This window comes from Erythranthe guttata, chromosome 9 (genome assembly GCF_056151865.1).
Source record: "Erythranthe guttata isolate IM_541 chromosome 9, IM_541, whole genome shotgun sequence".
Taxonomy (NCBI): domain Eukaryota; kingdom Viridiplantae; phylum Streptophyta; class Magnoliopsida; order Lamiales; family Phrymaceae; genus Erythranthe; species Erythranthe guttata.
Window position 1 is genome coordinate 15756865 of NC_142541.1, and position 19742 is coordinate 15776606.

At 35.7% G+C, this 19742-nt stretch overlaps 5 protein-coding genes across 5 annotated transcripts; 1 reads left to right on the forward strand and 4 right to left on the reverse strand.

Moving 5' to 3' along the window:
* Nucleotides 1–493: 493 nt before the first annotated feature.
* On the reverse strand, nucleotides 494–2348 carry LOC105975655 (profilin-A). Its single transcript, XM_013000848.2, has 3 exons — nucleotides 2011–2348; nucleotides 1305–1442; nucleotides 494–1059 (listed from the first exon to the last, which is right to left on the reverse strand). The coding sequence occupies exons 1-3, from the start codon at nucleotides 2131–2133 to the stop codon at nucleotides 925–927; spliced, it is 396 nt and encodes a 131-aa protein (XP_012856302.1). The 5' UTR covers nucleotides 2134–2348; the 3' UTR covers nucleotides 494–924.
* Nucleotides 2349–2877: 529 nt separating this feature from the next.
* LOC105975654 (DNA-directed RNA polymerase III subunit) lies at nucleotides 2878–4958 on the reverse strand. Its single transcript, XM_013000847.2, has 8 exons — nucleotides 4607–4958; nucleotides 4361–4493; nucleotides 3939–4058; nucleotides 3786–3839; nucleotides 3597–3643; nucleotides 3386–3475; nucleotides 3183–3234; nucleotides 2878–3089 (listed from the first exon to the last, which is right to left on the reverse strand). The coding sequence occupies exons 1-8, from the start codon at nucleotides 4706–4708 to the stop codon at nucleotides 3073–3075; spliced, it is 615 nt and encodes a 204-aa protein (XP_012856301.2). The 5' UTR covers nucleotides 4709–4958; the 3' UTR covers nucleotides 2878–3072.
* A 449-nt stretch (nucleotides 4959–5407) lies between these two features.
* Nucleotides 5408–10169, reverse strand: LOC105975650 (DNA repair protein RadA-like protein). Its single transcript, XM_013000843.2, has 15 exons — nucleotides 9297–10169; nucleotides 9102–9157; nucleotides 8548–8606; nucleotides 8359–8430; nucleotides 8000–8083; nucleotides 7608–7715; nucleotides 7305–7367; nucleotides 7120–7200; nucleotides 6965–7030; nucleotides 6689–6844; nucleotides 6407–6484; nucleotides 6219–6257; nucleotides 6008–6090; nucleotides 5815–5887; nucleotides 5408–5699 (listed from the first exon to the last, which is right to left on the reverse strand). Exons 1-15 carry the CDS (start codon nucleotides 9965–9967, stop codon nucleotides 5529–5531), a joined length of 1860 nt encoding a protein of 619 aa, XP_012856297.2. The 5' UTR covers nucleotides 9968–10169; the 3' UTR covers nucleotides 5408–5528.
* Nucleotides 10170–12334: 2165 nt separating this feature from the next.
* On the forward strand, nucleotides 12335–15571 carry AR791 (actin binding protein family). The gene is made up of 5 exons (XM_013000845.2): nucleotides 12335–12583; nucleotides 12680–12971; nucleotides 13063–13112; nucleotides 13362–14078; nucleotides 14572–15571. Exons 2-5 carry the CDS (start codon nucleotides 12818–12820, stop codon nucleotides 15364–15366), a joined length of 1716 nt encoding a protein of 571 aa, XP_012856299.2. The 5' UTR covers nucleotides 12335–12583; nucleotides 12680–12817; the 3' UTR covers nucleotides 15367–15571.
* A 445-nt stretch (nucleotides 15572–16016) lies between these two features.
* LOC105975653 (GDSL-like Lipase/Acylhydrolase superfamily protein) lies at nucleotides 16017–19533 on the reverse strand. The gene is made up of 6 exons (XM_013000846.2): nucleotides 19364–19533; nucleotides 17942–19078; nucleotides 17720–17850; nucleotides 17401–17634; nucleotides 16568–16823; nucleotides 16017–16467 (listed from the first exon to the last, which is right to left on the reverse strand). Exons 2-6 carry the CDS (start codon nucleotides 18177–18179, stop codon nucleotides 16271–16273), a joined length of 1056 nt encoding a protein of 351 aa, XP_012856300.2. The 5' UTR covers nucleotides 18180–19078; nucleotides 19364–19533; the 3' UTR covers nucleotides 16017–16270.
* Nucleotides 19534–19742: the final 209 nt, after the last annotated feature.

A 19742-nucleotide genomic window follows, 5' to 3' on the forward strand; every position in this document is an offset into this window, starting at 1 on the left:
AATCTATTTTCTTTTCCTATTTATTAGTAAGTCAAGCTTTCGAACGTTATTTTTGAAGCGGACTAGCTTAACGGCATTCTCTTTATCACTAACCAATTTTCTCTTATTTATTGGTGTCTGCAACATTGTTGATCGAAGAGGTCCGGAACTATTGGTTTCATTGGCCGAAATCGTGATTTGAATCAACATTCAACAGTTCATATAAAAATAACGCATTCAAAATTAATCACAAAGGATGTGAAACTAATTTTATTGAATAATTTGAATGTTGTCAACAAAAAATGTTGCTAACTCCTCTTATTTAACCCGTAAAACATAAATGTAGTAATCGAACGAAATCTGTATTGTTTAAAGGTTGATCGTTTAACGTGTTTTCATAGTAATGTATACATGAAACTATATCCGGTTTATTCATTTTTATTCTTATGACAATACTATTTCCATAATTTTTTATACCATAAACTATTGATAATAATTATCTTCACAAATAAAATTAGAAACTATTTTCTTTTTTATCATTTCCCAAAACAAACAGTAAATATAACAATGTGCCAGAGTTTACATCTGAAAAATTAATGAAAAAAAAAATACAACAATGAATAATGAACATATACTAGAGAGAAATTGAGAGAGAGAGAGAGAGAGAGAGAGATAAGAGGCAATGAGAGAGAAACTCATCAGCCATTTTAGTTCAGACTTCAGCTGATGCAAAAAGCAGCACCACCGGTAACAAACAAACAAGCCAGATCATCTGATCACACTTTCGAATCAAATAAAAAACCCTACTACAAAAGAAAAACAGAAAAAAATCTCTCTAATACTGTCATCGATTATTGTTATCCTCCAAAAAAAAAAAAAACCTTATTGGCCAAATTCGGCATGCAAGGTTTGGAAAATGCAACGATGCGGATACTCAAAATTGGCCTAAAGGCCCTGATCAAGAAGGTAGTCACCCAACTTCTCGACGACCATGTTGCACTGACCTGGAGTCATCGGCTCTTCATAGAGCCCGAATACGAGAGCTTGCGCTGTTTTCTTGACGGTTATACCCCCGGACCCCTGCATTGGCCATGATCAACGATAAGGGTGAAAAAGTCATGTTCGTTGCAATATAAGACTTGTTCATTACTATAAGTTGATAACAAAAATCATGGATATTCTAGACATAATATAATCTCGATTCTTGATCAAGAATATTTTCTTCAAAAGCTAAGGGGTAAGAGGAAAAGAATATTAAAAAAACATCGCACGCGTAACCTGATTTTGTTGTAAAATAGCAAGAAAAACGTAAAACGATCGATCACCTTTTTTCCTCGAATAACAGCACCGGGTTCTCCTTGAATAACCATATACTTTGCGCCTGCAAGGAATAATCCGGTAGGAGCAAGGAATCCAGGCTCGTCAAAATCTTTCACAATGTTATCCATCTCTTGCTTATTGAACTGCAAATGAAAATATACAATTAATAAAAAATAAAAATGAGCATCAACATACATACGAGTAGTAATTCGGAACGACGTTGTTATTTATACAGAAGAAGCCAAAAACAAATACAAAAATTTACAATGCTTGTAAGCAAAATGCCAGAAATTCCCACAGATCGATAAAACTGGCAAATCAATTGAAATGAAAAAATACAACTATTCTGTTCAAAACTAAAGACAACGTCGTGTTCGATACGAACACCGATAGATCAAATTTTCTCGTGTGGTTTCCAATATTTTATCCGTATTTGACATTTACATCGAATCAAACATACACCAATCCATTAAAAAAAATATTTCAGTGAAAATGATAGTAATATATAACATGCATCAGCATTACAATCTTAGCAAAGTTATGATCAAATTGATCCTAAGTCCTGTAAATGGGAAATGCATAAAATCAAATCAATCGAAAAAAAAAATTGCAATTGCGAATCGGATCTAATCAGGTCAGAAGTAAACGACAGATCCTCATTTTTTTATCAAATCGGACGAGAAAAAAAGGGGGGAAAATCGTAGAACTGACCTGTGGGAAGGCGGAGCTCTGAGCCCAAACGCTGCCGTCGAGGCCGATGATTGCGGCGGCGGCGAGATGTGCGCCTTCCACCTCGCACATCAAGTGATCGTCGACGTAAGTCTGCCACGACATTGTTTTCGATTCGATTCGATGCTTTCTCTCAACGGAGGGAAGAACAACAACAACAACAAAAAAAAAACTTTTTTTTTTCTTTTTTCGCTGGTGTGTGTGTGTGTGTGTGATTGGTAAATGGGAGAGTGGAAATAAATAATCGTGATCGTAAAAGAAGGGGTTGGCGAAGGTATGATTTCTGCCCCGATTTCGACGCGATGGAATTGAACGAGTGGCGTTCACGCTTCAGGAAGATGATGATATTATTACTCTTACTCTCTTTTTTTGGTGTCCACGTGGTCGTTTAGTGGGAAGCCATAACAATAATTTCTCAATATTCCAACTTTGGAGAAATTACAGTTTTTCGCCCTCAAGTTTGCACCAATTCAACATTTGGTCCCTATGTTCACAAAAAAAATATTTAGTCCCTATGTTTGTTTCAATAATTTAACAAATTTGATCATTTCCGTTAATTTACCGTTAGTCTGTCAATTAAGATAATGACGGACACACATGTTTGATTCCATTAGTAATTAATGGAAAATGACGGAAATAACCAAAAGTATTGAATGTTTGAAACATAAGGGACTAAATCTATTTTTTACGAACAAGGAGGACTATATGTGAAGTTGATGGAAACCTCAGGGACTAAAAGTGTAATTTTCCCAATTATCTTTATTTAGATAGTAGCAATCGAGAAAATTGCTACTAATTATTCAAATTTGAATGCTGTATTGTATTTGGTCTGTAAAAAATACATTGAAATGCAACCAGTAATTTGAGTCTGCCTTCAAGAACCATAACAATGTCGAAAATTCGAGTTTATGTTAGCATTAATTAATTAAAATGCACAGAAAAAAAAAACTGAGAAATAAATAGGTATAAACAGGCGAACTTCTGTCGATGCCGTTACGAGATATGTCCAACCAAGATATGTCCAGCAATCCCGTTACGAGAAAATCAATAATACGGCTCCTCTGCCATACCACAAATTAATATATTAGCCAATGACAACTCTATAAATGTATTATTTAAAAAAAAAATCGGAAATTGGAAATTCTAAAGCATACCATTTTCTTCGGCCATATTGAAATCATCTTCATCATCATCAAAGTCCTCATTCTGTAAAACGAAACTAACATTAGCCACATACGCACGTAAATCCTAAATACAGATAATATATATTACGACGCATGGGAAATCCATTACACGGAATTAAATTAAATAAAACTCAAATGAAAGTCATCGAGTAAATGTAATCTATCTACTATACCTGTTCATAATCACCCTCGTCGCTGAATTCTCCGTCTGTGTCATCTTCTACTTCCTCATCTTCATCTTCTTCATCTTCATCTTCTTTGCCCTATAAATTTGAAATTGCAGCGAAAAATAATAATTAGGAGCAATGTTCAGTAAGAAGACACAACAAATATCAAATAACAAAAAAATAGATATTCGCTTGAGACGTTGGAGAATGAATATACCTCGCCTTTCTGTTCACGTCGATCAAACATATCAAATCTCTGCCAAGCTGTAAGAATTCACAAATCGTTCATCACACGAATCATAGTTGAAGTGAATATTTTTCAATTCAAAACAAGATTGTTATAATAAAACACTCTTCATCCAATTATGTAACCGCGAATAAGAATAGTATTCATCACATTATATACCTGAATCGGGGTTCCATCGAACTCTCTTGACAGCACGTCTTCCCTTCTTATCACCTGATCCATTAATAATAATAATTATATATTAAAAAAAGGCAACCAGTGAAAAACGATGATACAAACTAAAAAATTTCAAATGTAGGTATAAACATCAACCTCTAACTAGTTCTCTAGGCATGTAATCTTCGCCCAGCTTTATCGAGTCTTCGATTGTTCGCTTACGCTTTGCTAGCGAATCCCTATCGGAATATCTTTCTATGTCCGGTTTTACCACTTCTGCAGCCACATTTTCAAGAATACGTAACGTGTTGCGATTCAAGTTAGTAATTGAATAAATTTCAAATAGTTCTCGAGCAAAATTAAGCATATATCACACAATTCGTAATAACAAATAGTGATAACAAATGCCCGTCTTTTTTTTTACGTTGGCACGATTCATAAAACGCAAACAAAATTTATCTCACCAATTTGAATAACATCACCCTAAATAAACCCTAATCATTCAAATTGAACCATGAATACAGAAACACAGAGCATTTACAGGAGGAAAATTATACAAAACGGTCGAAAAAACGTACTCTTCGAGAGTTCGCCTCGATCTTCATAATAATAAGGAGAGGATTCGCTAAAAGCCTGCAGACCCATAGACCACTTAATTAAGTGATGCTTCTCAACAGGACATTTCTCAGCTTTACCTATACCCGCAATATCCTAAAAAATAATGCACTTAATCAATTCCAAAATCACACATAAATTAATCATAATTAAGTTAATGTCACAAGTAAAATTGTAAAAAAAAAATAATTAAAAAAAAATATAATTACCGGAAACAGTTCGAAAGGAACTGGAGTGGCCCTCGGTCCGCCGCCGCCACCAAATCTGCCGCCACGGCCGCCGCCGCGGCCGCCTCTCCCTCTGAACGACATCTAGAACACCAGATTTGAATCCTGCTTCCTGATCACTTGCACGCGCGTGTGTGTGTGTGTGTGTGTGTGTGTGTGTGTGTGTGTGTTTACCGTAAATTCGATTTGGGGCTTAAGAATAAACTGTTTGGTTCGGTAACTTTGCGTCAAAAAATTGAAATTTACAGAACTAGGTTAAAAGATATTAAGAATTCGCGCCGACCGTCGGCGGCAAACATACGGTGGTTGAAAACAATAGGGTAGTGGTGCGGCTAGGCGGAGGGGTATATTCGAATAAGATAATGGGCCCGTTTTGTAATCGGGCCATACACAAAACGGGCCTAGCTTTATATTATTTACCATATCAACAATTCGGGTTTAATTGGGTCAGATACATAATGGGCCCAATTATTTCTTAGTATACCACATGCAGCATGCTTTAATGCTTATCAATGGGTAAATTACACATCACCCCCTGAGGCAAGATTTATTTCCGAACAAACCCCTCTTTTTTCAATAATTACATCCACCCCTGTAATGTGTAGATTTCTTACATTAACACCCTTTTGTGGGAAGTGAGTGTAAGAAATTTACAAGCTACAGGGGCTGAGTGTAATTTCTCAAACACAAATTTATTATATGCTACTCTCGATAAACTTGTCATACTGTATATTTGTACACATCCATACAAATTTATGTGTGTAATTGTGTGCAAATCAAAGATGAAAAATTACCAAATGTATTTCACTAGGTGTAACAAAAGCAAAATATGATTTCAAGAAATTACAGTGGTTAATTTTACAGCTACAAAAATATACACAAATTCTTAGGTTAGACAAAGATGTCAGCTTCTTACAAAAACAGTGTTAATCATTTCCTTCAAATTCTTACATCCCAAAATCTCCATTCCGTGAGGCTGAAGATCCGACAAAGATTTTTCCGCCGACTTGGGGACGATGCACTTTTTATACCCAAGCTTCGCCAGAGTGTTGATCCGTTTCTCTAATTGCGGTACCTATATTCGAAATAAATAGATATATAAAAAAATACATGTATATATCTGTGTGCTTATAGTCAAAGACCGATTTCCGCTAAATTAAGTGGAATTCCCCAAGACCGATTTCACTTACCATACGAAGTTCACCACCAAGACCGATTTCCGCTATGAACGCTACGCCATTGGGTATTGGGAATTCCAAGAAGCTGAAAAAATGCAATAACATATGCCGAATTAAACTAGATAAGAGAAAATTGCGGTAAAATACCTAAATAAATATCAACCAATTGAAAAAATATACTAAAGAATCTTTATTAACGACATGCCTGCTACAAATTGCGGCTGCTATTGCTAAATCCCCAGCTGTCTCAGTAAGGCTAACCCCACTAACAACATTAAGAAAGATACCCTACAAAAAAAAAAAGGTAGGAAATTAGCAAATCATGAACATAATCACATTCGAGACATAATTGTCAACAAAGAAAAAAGGAACCAAAAAAACAAAATAAAAGATTAAAATAAGAATCGGTATATTACATTCTCTTGTAGCTTAAGACCAGCTTGCTTTATGATAACCTGCAGAATGAACATACAGTGAGATCATTTAGATACTATCAAACAGAAGCTCGTTTAACGGGTATCACAATTAGTTATGAAAATCCAAAACCACGTCAATTACAAAATACAGCTTAACTGAACAAGCAGCGAATGGATTAATGACTCACTGAAATAATCATGTCAGCTCTGCTTCCTTGAACACCGTTTAAATGCCTCACAACCGATGACCCAGCTACACACAAGGCCTGTAAGAAAATAATAACAATTAAATTAAGTCAGCAAAGGGAAAATTTCGTAACCATCAAATAGTATATTTGACAAGTTTCAGTGCAAATAAGCTCATAAGATTATTGTATCAGCAATTGTGCTAAATAGGTTGGTTACCCTCCCAAGTTATTTGTTGCATTCAATACATTGAACTTGTGACCAGTAATTGAAAAAAATAGTACCTGGATTTCGATGAGAAATGCTCGAGATCCATCCACAATCACAGCAATAGCTAACCCGGCTAGGTAGTCCGAATCGGAGTGCTGATCGACTAAGAACATCTCGCTGGGATTTGAAAGTCCTTCCAATCCTGACCGTGACATTTTGAAAACTCCAAGCTGGCACAAAAAAACATCAGTCACTTGTCAAGATACAGTCAAAGCACCTGATAGTTGAACAAATAATGAAAAATAAACGGGCACCAAAAAGTTCTGTTGTGACTGAAAACTAAGGAATACCTCATCTGTAGAGCCAAATCGATTCTTCACTGATCTTAGCAATCGATGTGCTGAATATTTCTCCCCCTGAAACATCCATCGTAAGTGTGGTTGGCATGATATGCATGAAATTTAATACTGGTTCTTGAAAAAAAAAGATTCAATTAGATACCAACTTCCATATATAAAACGACATCAACAATGTGCTCCAAGACACGAGGTCCAGCTATATCTCCAGTTTTTGTCACATGTCCAATCTGCAATTAGGGAGAAAATATTACAATTATGGAAAGTCCCTAATGTAAAGAATATAAAATTTTCGGTTTTCTAAGGTTCACAACAATGTAACAATTGAACCCACCAAAAGAACGGGAATGTTTGTCTTCTTAGCAAATCGTAGTAAGGCTGAGGTGCATTCTTTCACCTGTCACATGATAACTATGTCAAACTAGACAGTTCAAATACTGAAGCAGAAAATTCTTAGTGTCGAGCATAACTGATCGAAAAGGAACAAAGTCAAAGCATATTAGAACACCAGAGAAAGAAAACTATGTTCCTCCTAAATCCTAATAGCAATCATTATATGATTGAACTGAAATGAATTGCATTTTATGAACTGATAATATATTTTTTCAGAGGACTAACAAATCAGAAAGTCACAAACCTGCACGTCACCTCCAGCACTTCCAGTCACTCCCCTTAAATAGACTGTCTGAATAGAATCAATGATTAACGCCCTCGGAGAAAGATGCTGGGCGTGTTCTAGAATATCCTGAAGAAAGGCAGCATGTTCATGTATAAAGTACATTGAGACATAGCGAGCTAATAAAATAAAATATTCAAAACCCTATAAAATCTTTGCTTTTACAATTTCCTTAATTCTAATTTAGCCACACACAATCCTTTAACACCACAGGCTATCAAGAAGCTTTAATCAATACTAACTGCAAGTCTGACAGAACAGTGTATACACCACAAAAAGTTATTTGCTTTGGTAGATATTAATAACCTTTGTCATCTTCCAAGTAAGCATATGAGCATGTTCAGAAGATTTACCTCAATATCTGTACTAGAATGCAGAAAAAGTTCGTCCGTTTCAATAGACAAACGGTCAGCTCTATTTGCAATTTGCTCAACACTCTGCCATTAAAAGAGAAGTCAGTGGCACAAGTAAATAGGGAATAGATCCAAAATTAATCTTCTAAATCCTCAGTGCAGTTTGATGATGTGAGTCACAGAGTCAGCGTAGAGAAATATGCAGAACCAGGAAAATAATGTAAGGTGGTCTACATAAAAGAACTAAAAAGGTATATTTCCACAGCATAGCCAAAAAAATTCACGAGTCCAACATCTAGAAATAAGAAAAATCCATTTCAAGTCCTAAAATGTAATATCTACACTCGGAGAAGACATACCTCTTCCCCAGATACATATATAACCCGACCTGGAATATTTGCATCCGTCCCTTCGGTTATCAATGCAGCAATCTTCCATTCAGAAAGTAAAATATTAGTCACATACATACAGGAAATATTAAGTTCCAAATAAAATTTCCTGATATAGTATTACATGAGCAACCAAACATCAAAGGACAATATTGATACCTGTAACAACAACGTGCTTTTACCAACACCAGGATCTCCACCCACTAATACTAGAGAACCTGTACGAAAAATAACTAGTCAATTTCAAACTACATTTTAGGAAGAAACAAAGACAAGTAGACGAAATCCAAACTACACAGTTACGATGCTAGATGAGAAAAGTATTCCACCTCTCCATGAGTTGTTTCCAAATTATGTCTAGGGTCTAGACTTGCGACCATCGACTATTACATTCATTCGCACTGGATTATACATATTCCAAAATTGATTTACTTTTGAAAAAACTAAACAGTGCTAATGGAGGAAACTAGGTTTCTTAATAAGTCATACTTTAGCTTCCTCTTTCTATTTCTCCTTTCTTTATGTAATAAAATCACATAATTTTAGCAAAATAAACTTCAAAATAAAATTTTGAAGTATAACTATAAGGCTGTTTAAATCATAATCTCTTCCTCTCATTATGACTCATATTTTAATAGAAGCAATTCAAAAAGTCCTGGTCAACACTTTGAATGAACTATGAATTATAAAAAAAAGGCGTCCAAACGAAATACCTGGAACTAAACCACCACCAAGAACCCTCTCGACTTCAGCTCCAAACAGTCCAGACCTATTTACAAAAAGTCGAAGAAACCTAGTAAATCCCTATATTAACTAATTCAAACCACAACAACATAATCAACTACAGTTGTACAATAGAAGAACAGTTTATACAGCAACATTGACTAATATATTTGAGGTACACTTACAGTGGTATTCGCCAATTTGAATCGTCGATCCGACCGTACACGTCAGTCAGCTTGACAGGAGCCGTATCCTTCGGCAGCCACGATCTAACCGCATTTTCAGACACCTGCATGCCGCTCACTTTCCGGTCAACACTCTCGGTGGTGAACCGCTTCATCGTGCCGACTTCCCCACACTGCTTGCACGTGCCCCACCACTGCCCATCGGAATACCCACAGCTCTCGCAAACATGAACGCTCCTGCTCTTCCCCTTCTTCTTCATGCTGCTGCTCCTGACGCTACTGCTACCTATGACATCTCCGTACACCCTGCTGCCTACTTCGGCAGTTGTTGGTGTGCTCTCGGATTTTTCAACTTCTTTGCTGACGTTGTATTCTCGCTTGGTGACGACACGGCCGGTGGTAGGGTCGTAAATAGTTTGAACCGTAGGGTTTTTTTGGGAGGCTGAGTCGGACGGCGGCTGTGAGTTGGGGAAGGCGGACCAGCTGGAAGCGGTGGATGATTCATCGGCGGCGGCGGTGGAGAGGAAGCGGCGGTGGGAAGTTTTAGTGAACAGAGGGTTGTTACGAGATCTGCAGCATGTGATAATGGGGTTAGGATTTCCGGTGGAGATGGTTTGGAGGGTTTTGCAGAGGTGAATTGATCGAAATGCACGCATGTCGGAAACTTGCATCAAAGACGGGGGATAAAATTGGTAATCGAATTGGGGATTTAATTAGGGTTTTGTGAAGGGTTTTTGATTCGATGAATACCCGGGAAATTCGAATGTAGTGGATCTTTTTAATTATATTCTAAATGTTGATGAAAATTGAAACGCCAATAGATTGCAAACAAAATAAATGGACTTTCTGAAATGTTAAATATCGTTTAATTTTATTAGTATCGTTTAAATTTCGAACCTAATTTTGATTATTGTTTTGTATGATTTTAGCAAAATTTTAAATACGAAAATTGTAGTCATTTGACTTAACTTTCTAATTCAACTTGAATTAGATAGAATGAATATTGAATGACAAAGTTATGCATAAACAAGATACGTTCTAAATTTTAGATATTTCAAAACATCAAAATTGTGAGTAGTGTTCGTGGATTCATTCAATATTGGTGATTCAAGTCTGATTATAACTTAAAAAACGAACAATACGTTGCTTTGAATGTTGTCAAATTCAGCCTCTAAAATTATCAAAATCACTCTTAAAGTTTAAACAGTATTATTAAAACTGAAACAATATTTATCACATCTCGTATCTGTATACATTACAAAGATTAATCATGCAATATAAGGTTGATTTAAAACGTAGATTCGGACTTCTTATAAAAAAAAAACGTATATTCTAACTCGGTCGAATAATTTAAATATAGAAAATGTGCACAAGTCAAAATTATGTGAAAATGAACAAATTGCCAAATTTTTAGGTAGTACAATGGACTAATGGAGATTCTGGATAGGCCCACTTGGTATTATAATAACTCACTATTTTGGAAAAAATACCCAAAAAGCCCATTGGACCATCAATTCTTAATCGAACAAATTTGGCCCAAAAATTCAATTATTGTTTTCAATTATCAAAATAACTACTACAAATTTCACCGGGGGCGAATTAAATAATATCGCCCATATTCAATATTTAATCGAACAAATTTCTGAATTTCGGAATTTTACGATGTAGATCTATACAAATACCTACTCTCTAAGCACACATATACACGAGCGTCTGTGTTATTATATGTAATCAATAGTGCAAGATCACTCAATATATTTCATTGAATATAACATCTACGAAACCTAATTTCATATGAAACTTTCGATTGAATTTGCATTAATTTACAACATATTATGGACACATACTTTTTGGGCTGGCGTGCATGAGAATTTGTGAACAAATTTATGAACAAATCACAATCATCTACTTAATTTGGGATTTTTTTTTAATTTATTTTTGGGACCTAAATTTAATTTGGGATGTGACCTTCGTTTTTTTCTTTTTAGTCTTGTAATCTTGTTGTCATGCTTAATGCACGTGGCCATTTATCCTTCTCTTGTATTGTGCAGAATTTTCTTGATCATTTATAAACAAAATTAACATCTACCAACATTTCTAACTTTGTAATAACTATGAGGAACATTAGTCCCACACGTACGTAACACAATGAAAAACAAAAGGAGGATAAGAAACAGAGTAGATTCAAACCGACTCGATTTTCTCGAAAAAATAAGTTATTTTGAAATAGATGATACATTCTGTTAAGATAAGTTATCGACTTATCGTGGCTCCTTTAATCATAGGATTTTGATCTTGATGGGATCAGTTTGGTAAGTATGGGCCGAACTCCTAAAAATGAGCTTAGACGTCGAGAAATTGATTGGGTGGGCCAAGATGGATGTACCTTGCCGGCCCAATAAACATAGATCTGCATGAAACTCACTTACGATACACTTATTTCCCTATTGTCTCTTTCTGTCTTGCTTTTATCCTTTTTCGGCCGATTAGTTTGTCTTTGCCGACTAAACACCGGCTTCAGATGTACTCTCCGACAAACGAAGGGGTTGAATTTGGAAGGAGGTGTTGAGGATGCGAATATTGACACTTATACTAGTGGAGATATAGATAAATGAACATATACTTCTAACCAAAAAAGAAAAATAGATGAACATATTCAATTTGCAGTTAGAATGACTAAAAAACAAAATTAAAAAAAGGGTCAAAAATTTTATTTTTGCACAAAAATAAAAAGGAAATAGCACTTACTCGTGTTATTTGAACTTTGTGCACATGATCCCTTACACTTTCAATGTAGCACATGACCCTCTTGTATTTTAATATAAACACTTACCCTCCTCGTACTTAAAAAAAATCACCTTCCTAATGAACATGATTATTACGAAGTGGAATATCATAGACGGGTTATATGCTAATATTAAAAGTATAAGGTAAGGGCGTCGTGTGCACAAAATTCAAACTACAGGGCATCGTGTGCACAAAGTTTAAACTATAGGGGTTTAAGTGCTATTTAGCCAAAATAAAAGGACATTTTGATTAAATATGACATAAGACAAATATTTGAAGAGCCAAACTTTAATTTAAAAAAAAAAAGGAAGGTCTGCATGTTGAATCTCTAAGCTAAAAGCAGAATAATTAATAAAAGGTTGCTCCTACGCAACTGTTTCAAACTTCAAACTTTAAATTCTTTTTTTCAGCTCAACAAAACCTAAATGAATGTCTGAAACCGACCAATAATTCAAATTAAACACCGCCTTCGATGCCGAACCGGATTCCTCTGTTCATCTGTAAGTCACCTCGTTTTTTTGGGAATTTTTTAATTGGGGTTTTTTTTTCTTCCGCAAATGGGTTTTCGTGATCAATGATTATTGTGTATGTTTCAGATTGAAGAAGAAGCTGATTCTGATAATGGAAAAGAAGAGTTTTTAGTTCATGTAGCTTCTGATCTTATGTTTATATCTTCTGTGTTGTTGTAAGAGATTTTTTTTTTTTTTTTTTTTGAGTTGAATGTTGTTTTGAAAATGGCGGTGAGAGACAAAAGGGATATTTCCATAAACCCTGTAATAATCAAATTCGGGTTGGCTTTGGCTTTGTCTATTGGTGGGATTGTCTACACATTTTTCAGAAGCAAAAGAATTAAACCCTCCGAGCCAAAACCTTCACTGCCTAATCCAGGTTTTTAATTTAATTTTTTTTTTAATCTAAAACCCTAAAATAAGTTGTTTCCGTGTTCCGATTTTATATCCGATTATTGCTTGATGTACAGGTAAGAACAGTCCGGTCGATTCAAGCGAGGAAATCGATCGTGCGTTCCAGGTACCGTAAAACCCCCGTGCAGTTTTTGCTTTGTTTGTATTGCACCGGATAATTTGTAAATGATCAGTACATTTTTTTTCGGATTTTTTTTCGTTTAAACTATGGGTATTTGGTCGTGATAAATACTACACGAATTTTCAGACGTATTTTCCTGATCGTGTGCTATCGAATAGAGTGATCATCAGATTCGATATCGTTGTTTGTTTTGCTTCCGATTTTGAAATATATATATTGTTCTATTTCTTGCAGGATATCTCTCTCCTAAAAGTGTCACCTCGGAATTCGATTTCCGATAATCTCCCTTCAAGTGGTAGAAGCAGTGAAGACAGAGGAGACAGTTTTCTCTCACACGAGCTTAACCAGCTCGTAAGAGAATACGAGACAGCTGTCACAACCGACGATGTTTCTCCGGGGACAAACATGCAATCCTTAAACGAACACGAGATAGAGATTAGGAATCTACGAAGTAAGGTTCAAATTCTCGAAGAACGAGAGATACTCCTGGAAAACCAACTGCTTATGTGTCACTACGACCTTCGAGCAGAGGAAACTGCTGTAGCGGAGCTCCAAAACCGGCTACGATTGCACAATATGGAGATCAAACAATACAACCTTAAAATCGAGACGTTGCAGTTGGATAAAATACAATTAGAGGAAAAAGTGGCGGATTATGCGAACGTTGTGAAAGAGCTCGAATCCGCGAAAGCAAAGATAAAGATGCTGAGGAAGAAACTTACGTTTGACGCCGAACAGAATAGAGAGCAGATTTTGAACCTTAAAGAAAGAGTGATGAAGATACAGAACCAAGAAAAGAAAGGTTTCGAAATCGATCGAGATTTGAAATTGGAGGAGGAGTTTGAGGAGATGAAGAAGTGCAACTACAGGTTGAAGATGGAGAACTTTGAGTTAGTTCAGAAATTGGAGTTTGCACAAACGCGAGTTGCATCCGATTTAGATGATAAAGAGGTAATATCCTTTGTTTATGTTTTCTTGATTTTGTTTATTTCTTTTAGGAATTAGCCTTCGTTTGGATCAAGGAAAAATTCGAAGTAAAATGATGAAAAAGAGTAGGTGAAATAGCTTTTCTGCTTGGTTAGTAGGTAAAATTAGGAATGGAAATTCTGAATCCCACCGATTCTGATTCGAAATTTTTCGGGTTTAAAAAAACACTTTTCATTCCAAATTCCGAAAGTTACGATTCTGATTTTTCCGATTATCTTCGGGACGAATTTCGAATACGTATTAGATTCCGATTTCCTATCCGATTTGAATTTCCGAATATTCCGATTATTTTCCGAAAATATTTACGGATTCTTTGTTTTCATTTGCTTTTGCATTTTCATTTTCCTCATTTCAATATCCACTAGCCAAACAAATCCTTAGTAGTTCATCAATGGATCACGGCTGTTCTATGTGAATTTTACAGTTTTTTTTTTTTTTTTTTTTGTCTAATAATCAGATAGAAGCACTCAAAGAAGAGAACCAGCTTTTAAGACAGCAAAAGGACGATTTAAGTAAAGAAATCGAGCAAATCCAGGCCGACCGTTGCACGGACATCGAAGAGCTCGTCTACCTCCGATGGATTAACGCTTGCCTGCGCTATGAAATGCGAAATCACCAGCCTGCCGCCGGTAAAACCATCGCGAGGGACCTGAGCAAAACATTAAGCCCCGAATCGGAGAAGAAAGCCAAACAGCTCATACTCGAATACGCACACAAAGAAGGCACGGGCCCCGCAGATATCAATATAACCGATTTCGATTCCGACCGATGGTCCTTTTCTCAAGGCTCGTACGATGATTTGTTCGTCGAGAATTCGTCGGAGAATAAAACAAACCATCCAACGAAAACGAGAGTCTTTGGCAAGTTGATGAAGCTATGGCGAGGAAAAGACAGCCTGAATCATAATCAGACAACATTAGATGTGTCTGAAAACGAGAGTGGTGGTGGTCTTGTGAAGACAACGAGAACATCTTCCGTGGGAGGTAGGTCTGCACATTCTCTTGATATACAGAGATCTTCTTATTCGCGGGGTCCGAAGAGTACTAATGGAGAAAGCAGCAATTGTTCTAGAAGAATTAGTGAAGATGGTTCGTTGAGTATATTCAGAACAATCGACTCGGAATACGATGAAAGCCATCAAAATGCTCAAAATGATGCGGAAAAGAAAGAATTGGTGAAATATGCCGAAGCGCTTAAGGGCTCTCGTGTGAAATCACAGTACAACCGAAGATCAGCCTCGTTTGCCTTGTAAGAAACGGGATGTGTTGCGAAGGGTTATGTTAGTTAGGAATGTTTATATAGTTTGTGTCTCGATTTCAATATAGAAAGGAAAAATAAAAAAAGAAAGAGAGATAGCTGTAAAGAAATAGCATTGTTGAAATAGTGTATTTCGACTTCTGTGTACCGATCTAAACATCTAAGTGTAATAAGAGAAGGGGAGTTTTACGAGATGAAAATTACTAGTAATTAATAATGTGTTGAAATAATATCAATATAAATAAAGATGATGAGAAAACAGGGACCATTAAAGGAACTGGCGTCATGTGGGTGATCTGCATCCAGTTGTTAAAGAAAGGCGACTCGAAGACTTTTGGACTTGTGGGTCCCGCTGCTTTTCGGGCCGTCTCTGCTATGCTTACGTCAGCGTTTCCTTTGTGATGGTACGTTTTCTTACTCAGTCAACTATGAATTTGACATGTGTTTTGTGATGATGTTTGTGCATGGTGAAAGTTTTAACTTGTTTGATTTGATTTGTGTTGTTTCGATAATTTTCTCGGGTTCATGCATAGAGTCTTAATTTGCGCGCGAAATACAGTGTTGTGCATATTTAGTATTTAACGGACTCGTGTGAGTTTCTCGACTTGTTCAAAACAAGATTGATCGAAGTGTAATTCAATCACGTAGACTTAATTTGCTGCCCTTTATAAGCTTTTAACTGTTCCAATACATAGTTGTCTTTATTAGGACAACAAATCACCATTACATAACAAGCTCACCGAATTTTCCCTTCAGGGACAGGACGATATGAAGAAAAAAAAAAACGAGAAATTCAAGAAAAAAGATATAACAAATAAACAAAACAAAGTATGTCTCGGAGGAAGCAAACACCCTAGAGACCTTGTATTGTTGTACAGATAGCATAAATTAATGCAAGATTACGAAATAAGGGCTATGCCTTGAATGATCAAACTGTCTGCAAGAACTTGATTAGCAGCCTCGGACGGATGAACACTGTCCCAAAACACGTACTGAGATGCGTTATTACAAGTTCCAAACGACTTAGAATTGCACAACAACGATGTTGTCTCCACTGTTCCGGTCCCGCAGCAACCTTTCGTTGCTTCTGTAAAGCCTACACAAACACACACACACATACTCACAGTTAACTGTCGGTTCGTATTAGGAATCGTGTACAAGTTTTGTAATAAAAGATATTAGTTTGTGGTTATTACCACTTTTCTTAGGATTGGCAATGAGGTCATAAAGGGGCTGGAATACGTCGAAGATTACGATCTTTAAGCCTGGGAGCTGCTTCTGCAACTGAGTTGCGGCCGAGTTGATCTTCTTGTTGAACTGTTGAGCGTCGGTGTTGATTCTGGAAACGCAGCCACTTTCGTGGAAACCGAAGAGGGTTCTTGTCGCCGGGAGACAGCCTAGCGGCGGTAGTGAAGTGACTCCTATTCTTCTTGCTCCTAGCCCATGTAAGTCCTGTTTCGATGAATTTTTCATTTCGTTCGTTAATTCTTGATGTTGGATGTGGAAAAAAATGAATCTTGAAAATGGTTATTAATCTTAAAAAACTCCTTGCATTCAATTTATTAAGACCTCGTTTGGTTGGTCAGATTAGCCCTGATTAATCAGATAATTGGACTTTAACGGATGTTTGGTTAGTCCAATAACTTTTCGCGTCGACCCGCAATTGTGGAAAAAACTCTAATCTTGGCTAATTGGGATATTATTTATTGAATTTCCCATGATCCAACAATATAATCGGGTTTTCATAAGAATATTTCATCCTTTTCTTGAATAATAATATGATCTTAGAAACCAAACAAGGCCTTAGCAAACTACCTCCTAAAATTTCATCATTTATGGATTTGTATACCAAATTGTTTTGGCTAATATTATTAAACTCGAAAAAAAATCGTAACTTTTTTAGTATTAAACACAATAAACTCGAGAACTGGCCAAAAAAACCGTAACTTTTTGAGTATTTTACCTCGATGAAGGTTAGTGAAAAATTGACATGTGTAAATGGATCTTGAACATAAATATATAAATATACCTTGATAAAGCTGTTGAAAATGCCGACGAGGTACGAGGAATACTGGTCGGGAGTATAGGCTTTGTTGAGGAAAGGGTTGATGTAGTAGTTCTGGACAAAGTCACTACTGCCAGCAGCAACTAGGTACAATGCATCCTTAATAATTGATGCTGCCTGTTTACTACCTGCTACCTTTGCTAAGTTTACTTGGTACTCTTTGTAATACTTCAACTGCTGTGACAGTGGAATTACATGCTGCAAAAAATACATTTTAAAAAAAAAAAATTAAACTTTTTTTATTTAACATTTAATATTTTTTTTTATTATTTTTTGTACTAACACTTAGAAGGGATGTGTGGTCATCATATCCAGCACCAGCAGAAGCAAAGTTGGCTCCTAGTAAAAGATTCTTCCCAGATGCTTGTGGGCTTAGATACGGCGGCGCAAAGCTCGTAAATCCCAGAGTTTCGGCTGCCAACCAAAAAAAAAAAAAACGAACTTCTTGAACTCGAATTCTTGTACATTATTACAAAAAAAAAAAAATTAATAATTTTTTTTATACCGGTGATGTCGGTGGCGAGTTTGCCGTTACAGAATCTGCCGGTGGGTTGTTTGTTCTTGAAATCTCTGCCATAAGGAGGATAATCTGCTTTGAAAATGGTGGGTATGTAGTCGTTGTTTCCGACATCGACTACGGAATCTCCGAACGTAATGATCGCCGGTACTAAAGTGACTGACTGTGAGTTAACACTAATGCAGAACAATGCAAAACACAATGCATATGCTAAAACAACTCCCATTTTTTCTTTTTCTTTCTTTTTTTACTTCACTCAGAGCCTGAGTTTCTCAAGGCTACTTTCAAGAACTTATATATATATATATGTGTGTGTGTGTGTGTGTATAAGTGTGTGTTTGGTGGTAAAGAGTCTTCCCCAGTGTTGAATAATGGTGGATGAGCGTTGGGATTGGCATTAATAGATTTTCTCGAAAGGTAGTTCTGCGGCATTAAAAGCTTTTTGCAACTTAATTAATACAGCCTCCTTTATTTCATCTCAGATTTCCTCAACCTTATGCACATAATTATCTAGGGAAGAAGCCAACAAAAAAAAAAAAAAAAAAAACCATGCCTAAGCTTATTCAAAATAACTGATAAGCTCTTACATCAGATAAGTTGTTGCTAGAATTGATAAGCTTTTACGTCTTATTTTTTTGAATTAATTCTTAGGTGGTGTTTGCAAAAGCTTTTAAAAATAGATTATGAGCTTTTTTCTGCACATAATCTGTTTTTAGGTATTTGCAACATAAGCTTTGCTTTTGCTTCTCTAAAAATAAGCTGCTTTAAGCTTATTCTGTACATATGTACCTGTTTTTTCTGTTTTAGATGTTTTTTTAATTAATTTGCGAACACCCTCAACTTTGAAAAATAAGCACTTCATTCCAACTTAACTCACAATCACTAACTTCTGCTTTTAAATAAGCTTTTGCAAACACCACCTTAAAGTGTTTGGATGATGAGCTTATAGCTATTTTTACTCATTACAATATCTTAAATAAAAAAGTGGGGCAAGCGTATTAAAAAAATAAAAATTAAAAGCTTTCCAACTCTTATTTTTGGAATTTTCAAGATTTTTGTAAAAAAATTACCAAACACTTTGTAAGAGCTTATAAACTGAGCCAAACACAAAATCACTATTTGTCACTTAGGTGGTGTTTGCAAATGATTATTTAAAAACAGAAATTAGTGATTGTGAGTTAAGTCAGTTTTAAGTGATTATTTTTAAAAGTTGAGGGTGTTTGCGAATATTTCGGAAAATGAACTTAAATAGAAAAAGTAGGGTTATGGGTGCTTTAAAAAAAAAAATAGCTTAAGGCAGATTATTTTAAGAGAAGCAAAAATAAAAGTTGATTTTGCAAACACTTGAAAACAGATTATGGGAAGAAAAAAAACTCATAATCACTTTCAAAAAACTTTTGCAAACACCACCTTAATGATACTAACATCTCCCAAAGTGGGGTCCGCTCAAAAATCAAGGGTTCGAATTCTTGTGGGTGCGTGTGTTTTAAAGACCACGTTATATTTATTAGAAAGATAATTAAAAGAGAATTAAATAAAATAAATAAAAATTTGATAGTTGTCAATTGTCAAGAACAACTAAGAAATTGAGAAGCAAAAGTGGTTGGGGGATATATACAGAAAACGCATTGGATTGCGGCCACGAGGGTGTGTAGTAATGGCTGCATGTGATTTGAGTTAATTTGTTCACAAATTATTTGTCTCAAGAGAAAAATATCTATAAACATTATTACTTTTTTTTTTTTATTTATAATTATCTATTTATTGAAATAGTTGGCTTTTGTTATTA

What these genes read in the sequence shown, in the direction of transcription:
- LOC105975655 (XM_013000848.2), bottom strand. Translation starts at nt 2,133, where the DNA reads ATGTCGTGGCAGACTTACGTCGACGATCACTTGATGTGCGAGGTGGAA. An exon ending in AGAGCTCCGCCTTCCCACAG is followed by an intron (nt 1,443 to 2,010) that starts GTCAGTTCTACG and finishes TTTCATTTGCAG; the next exon opens with TTCAATAAGCAAGAGATGGA. An exon ending in CTGTTATTCGAGGAAAAAAG is followed by an intron (nt 1,060 to 1,304) that starts GTGATCGATCGT and finishes TGGCCAATGCAG; the next exon opens with GGGTCCGGGGGTATAACCGT.
- LOC105975654 (XM_013000847.2), bottom strand. Translation starts at nt 4,708, where the DNA reads ATGTCGTTCAGAGGGAGAGGCGGCCGCGGCGGCGGCCGTGGCGGCAGA. An exon ending in GCCTAGAGAACTAGTTAGAG is followed by an intron (nt 3,840 to 3,938) that starts GTTGATGTTTAT and finishes TTAATGGATCAG; the next exon opens with GTGATAAGAAGGGAAGACGT. An exon ending in ACGAGGGTGATTATGAACAG is followed by an intron (nt 3,235 to 3,385) that starts GTATAGTAGATA and finishes TTCGTTTTACAG; the next exon opens with AATGAGGACTTTGATGATGA.
- LOC105975650 (XM_013000843.2), bottom strand. Translation starts at nt 9,967, where the DNA reads ATGCAAGTTTCCGACATGCGTGCATTTCGATCAATTCACCTCTGCAAA. An exon ending in GTGCTGGAGGTGACGTGCAG is followed by an intron (nt 7,368 to 7,607) that starts GTTTGTGACTTT and finishes ATCATGTGACAG; the next exon opens with GTGAAAGAATGCACCTCAGC. An exon ending in GTCTTAAGCTACAAGAGAAT is followed by an intron (nt 6,091 to 6,218) that starts GTAATATACCGA and finishes TTTTTTTTGTAG; the next exon opens with GGTATCTTTCTTAATGTTGT.
- AR791 (XM_013000845.2), top strand. Translation starts at nt 12,818, where the DNA reads ATGGCGGTGAGAGACAAAAGGGATATTTCCATAAACCCTGTAATAATC. An exon ending in ACCTTCACTGCCTAATCCAG is followed by an intron (nt 12,972 to 13,062) that starts GTTTTTAATTTA and finishes CTTGATGTACAG; the next exon opens with GTAAGAACAGTCCGGTCGAT. An exon ending in CCGATTTAGATGATAAAGAG is followed by an intron (nt 14,079 to 14,571) that starts GTAATATCCTTT and finishes TCTAATAATCAG; the next exon opens with ATAGAAGCACTCAAAGAAGA.
- LOC105975653 (XM_013000846.2), bottom strand. Translation starts at nt 18,179, where the DNA reads ATGGGAGTTGTTTTAGCATATGCATTGTGTTTTGCATTGTTCTGCATT. An exon ending in ACTCGCCACCGACATCACCG is followed by an intron (nt 17,851 to 17,941) that starts GTATAAAAAAAA and finishes TTTGGTTGGCAG; the next exon opens with CCGAAACTCTGGGATTTACG. An exon ending in TTTTCAACAGCTTTATCAAG is followed by an intron (nt 16,824 to 17,400) that starts GTATATTTATAT and finishes TCATCGAAACAG; the next exon opens with GACTTACATGGGCTAGGAGC.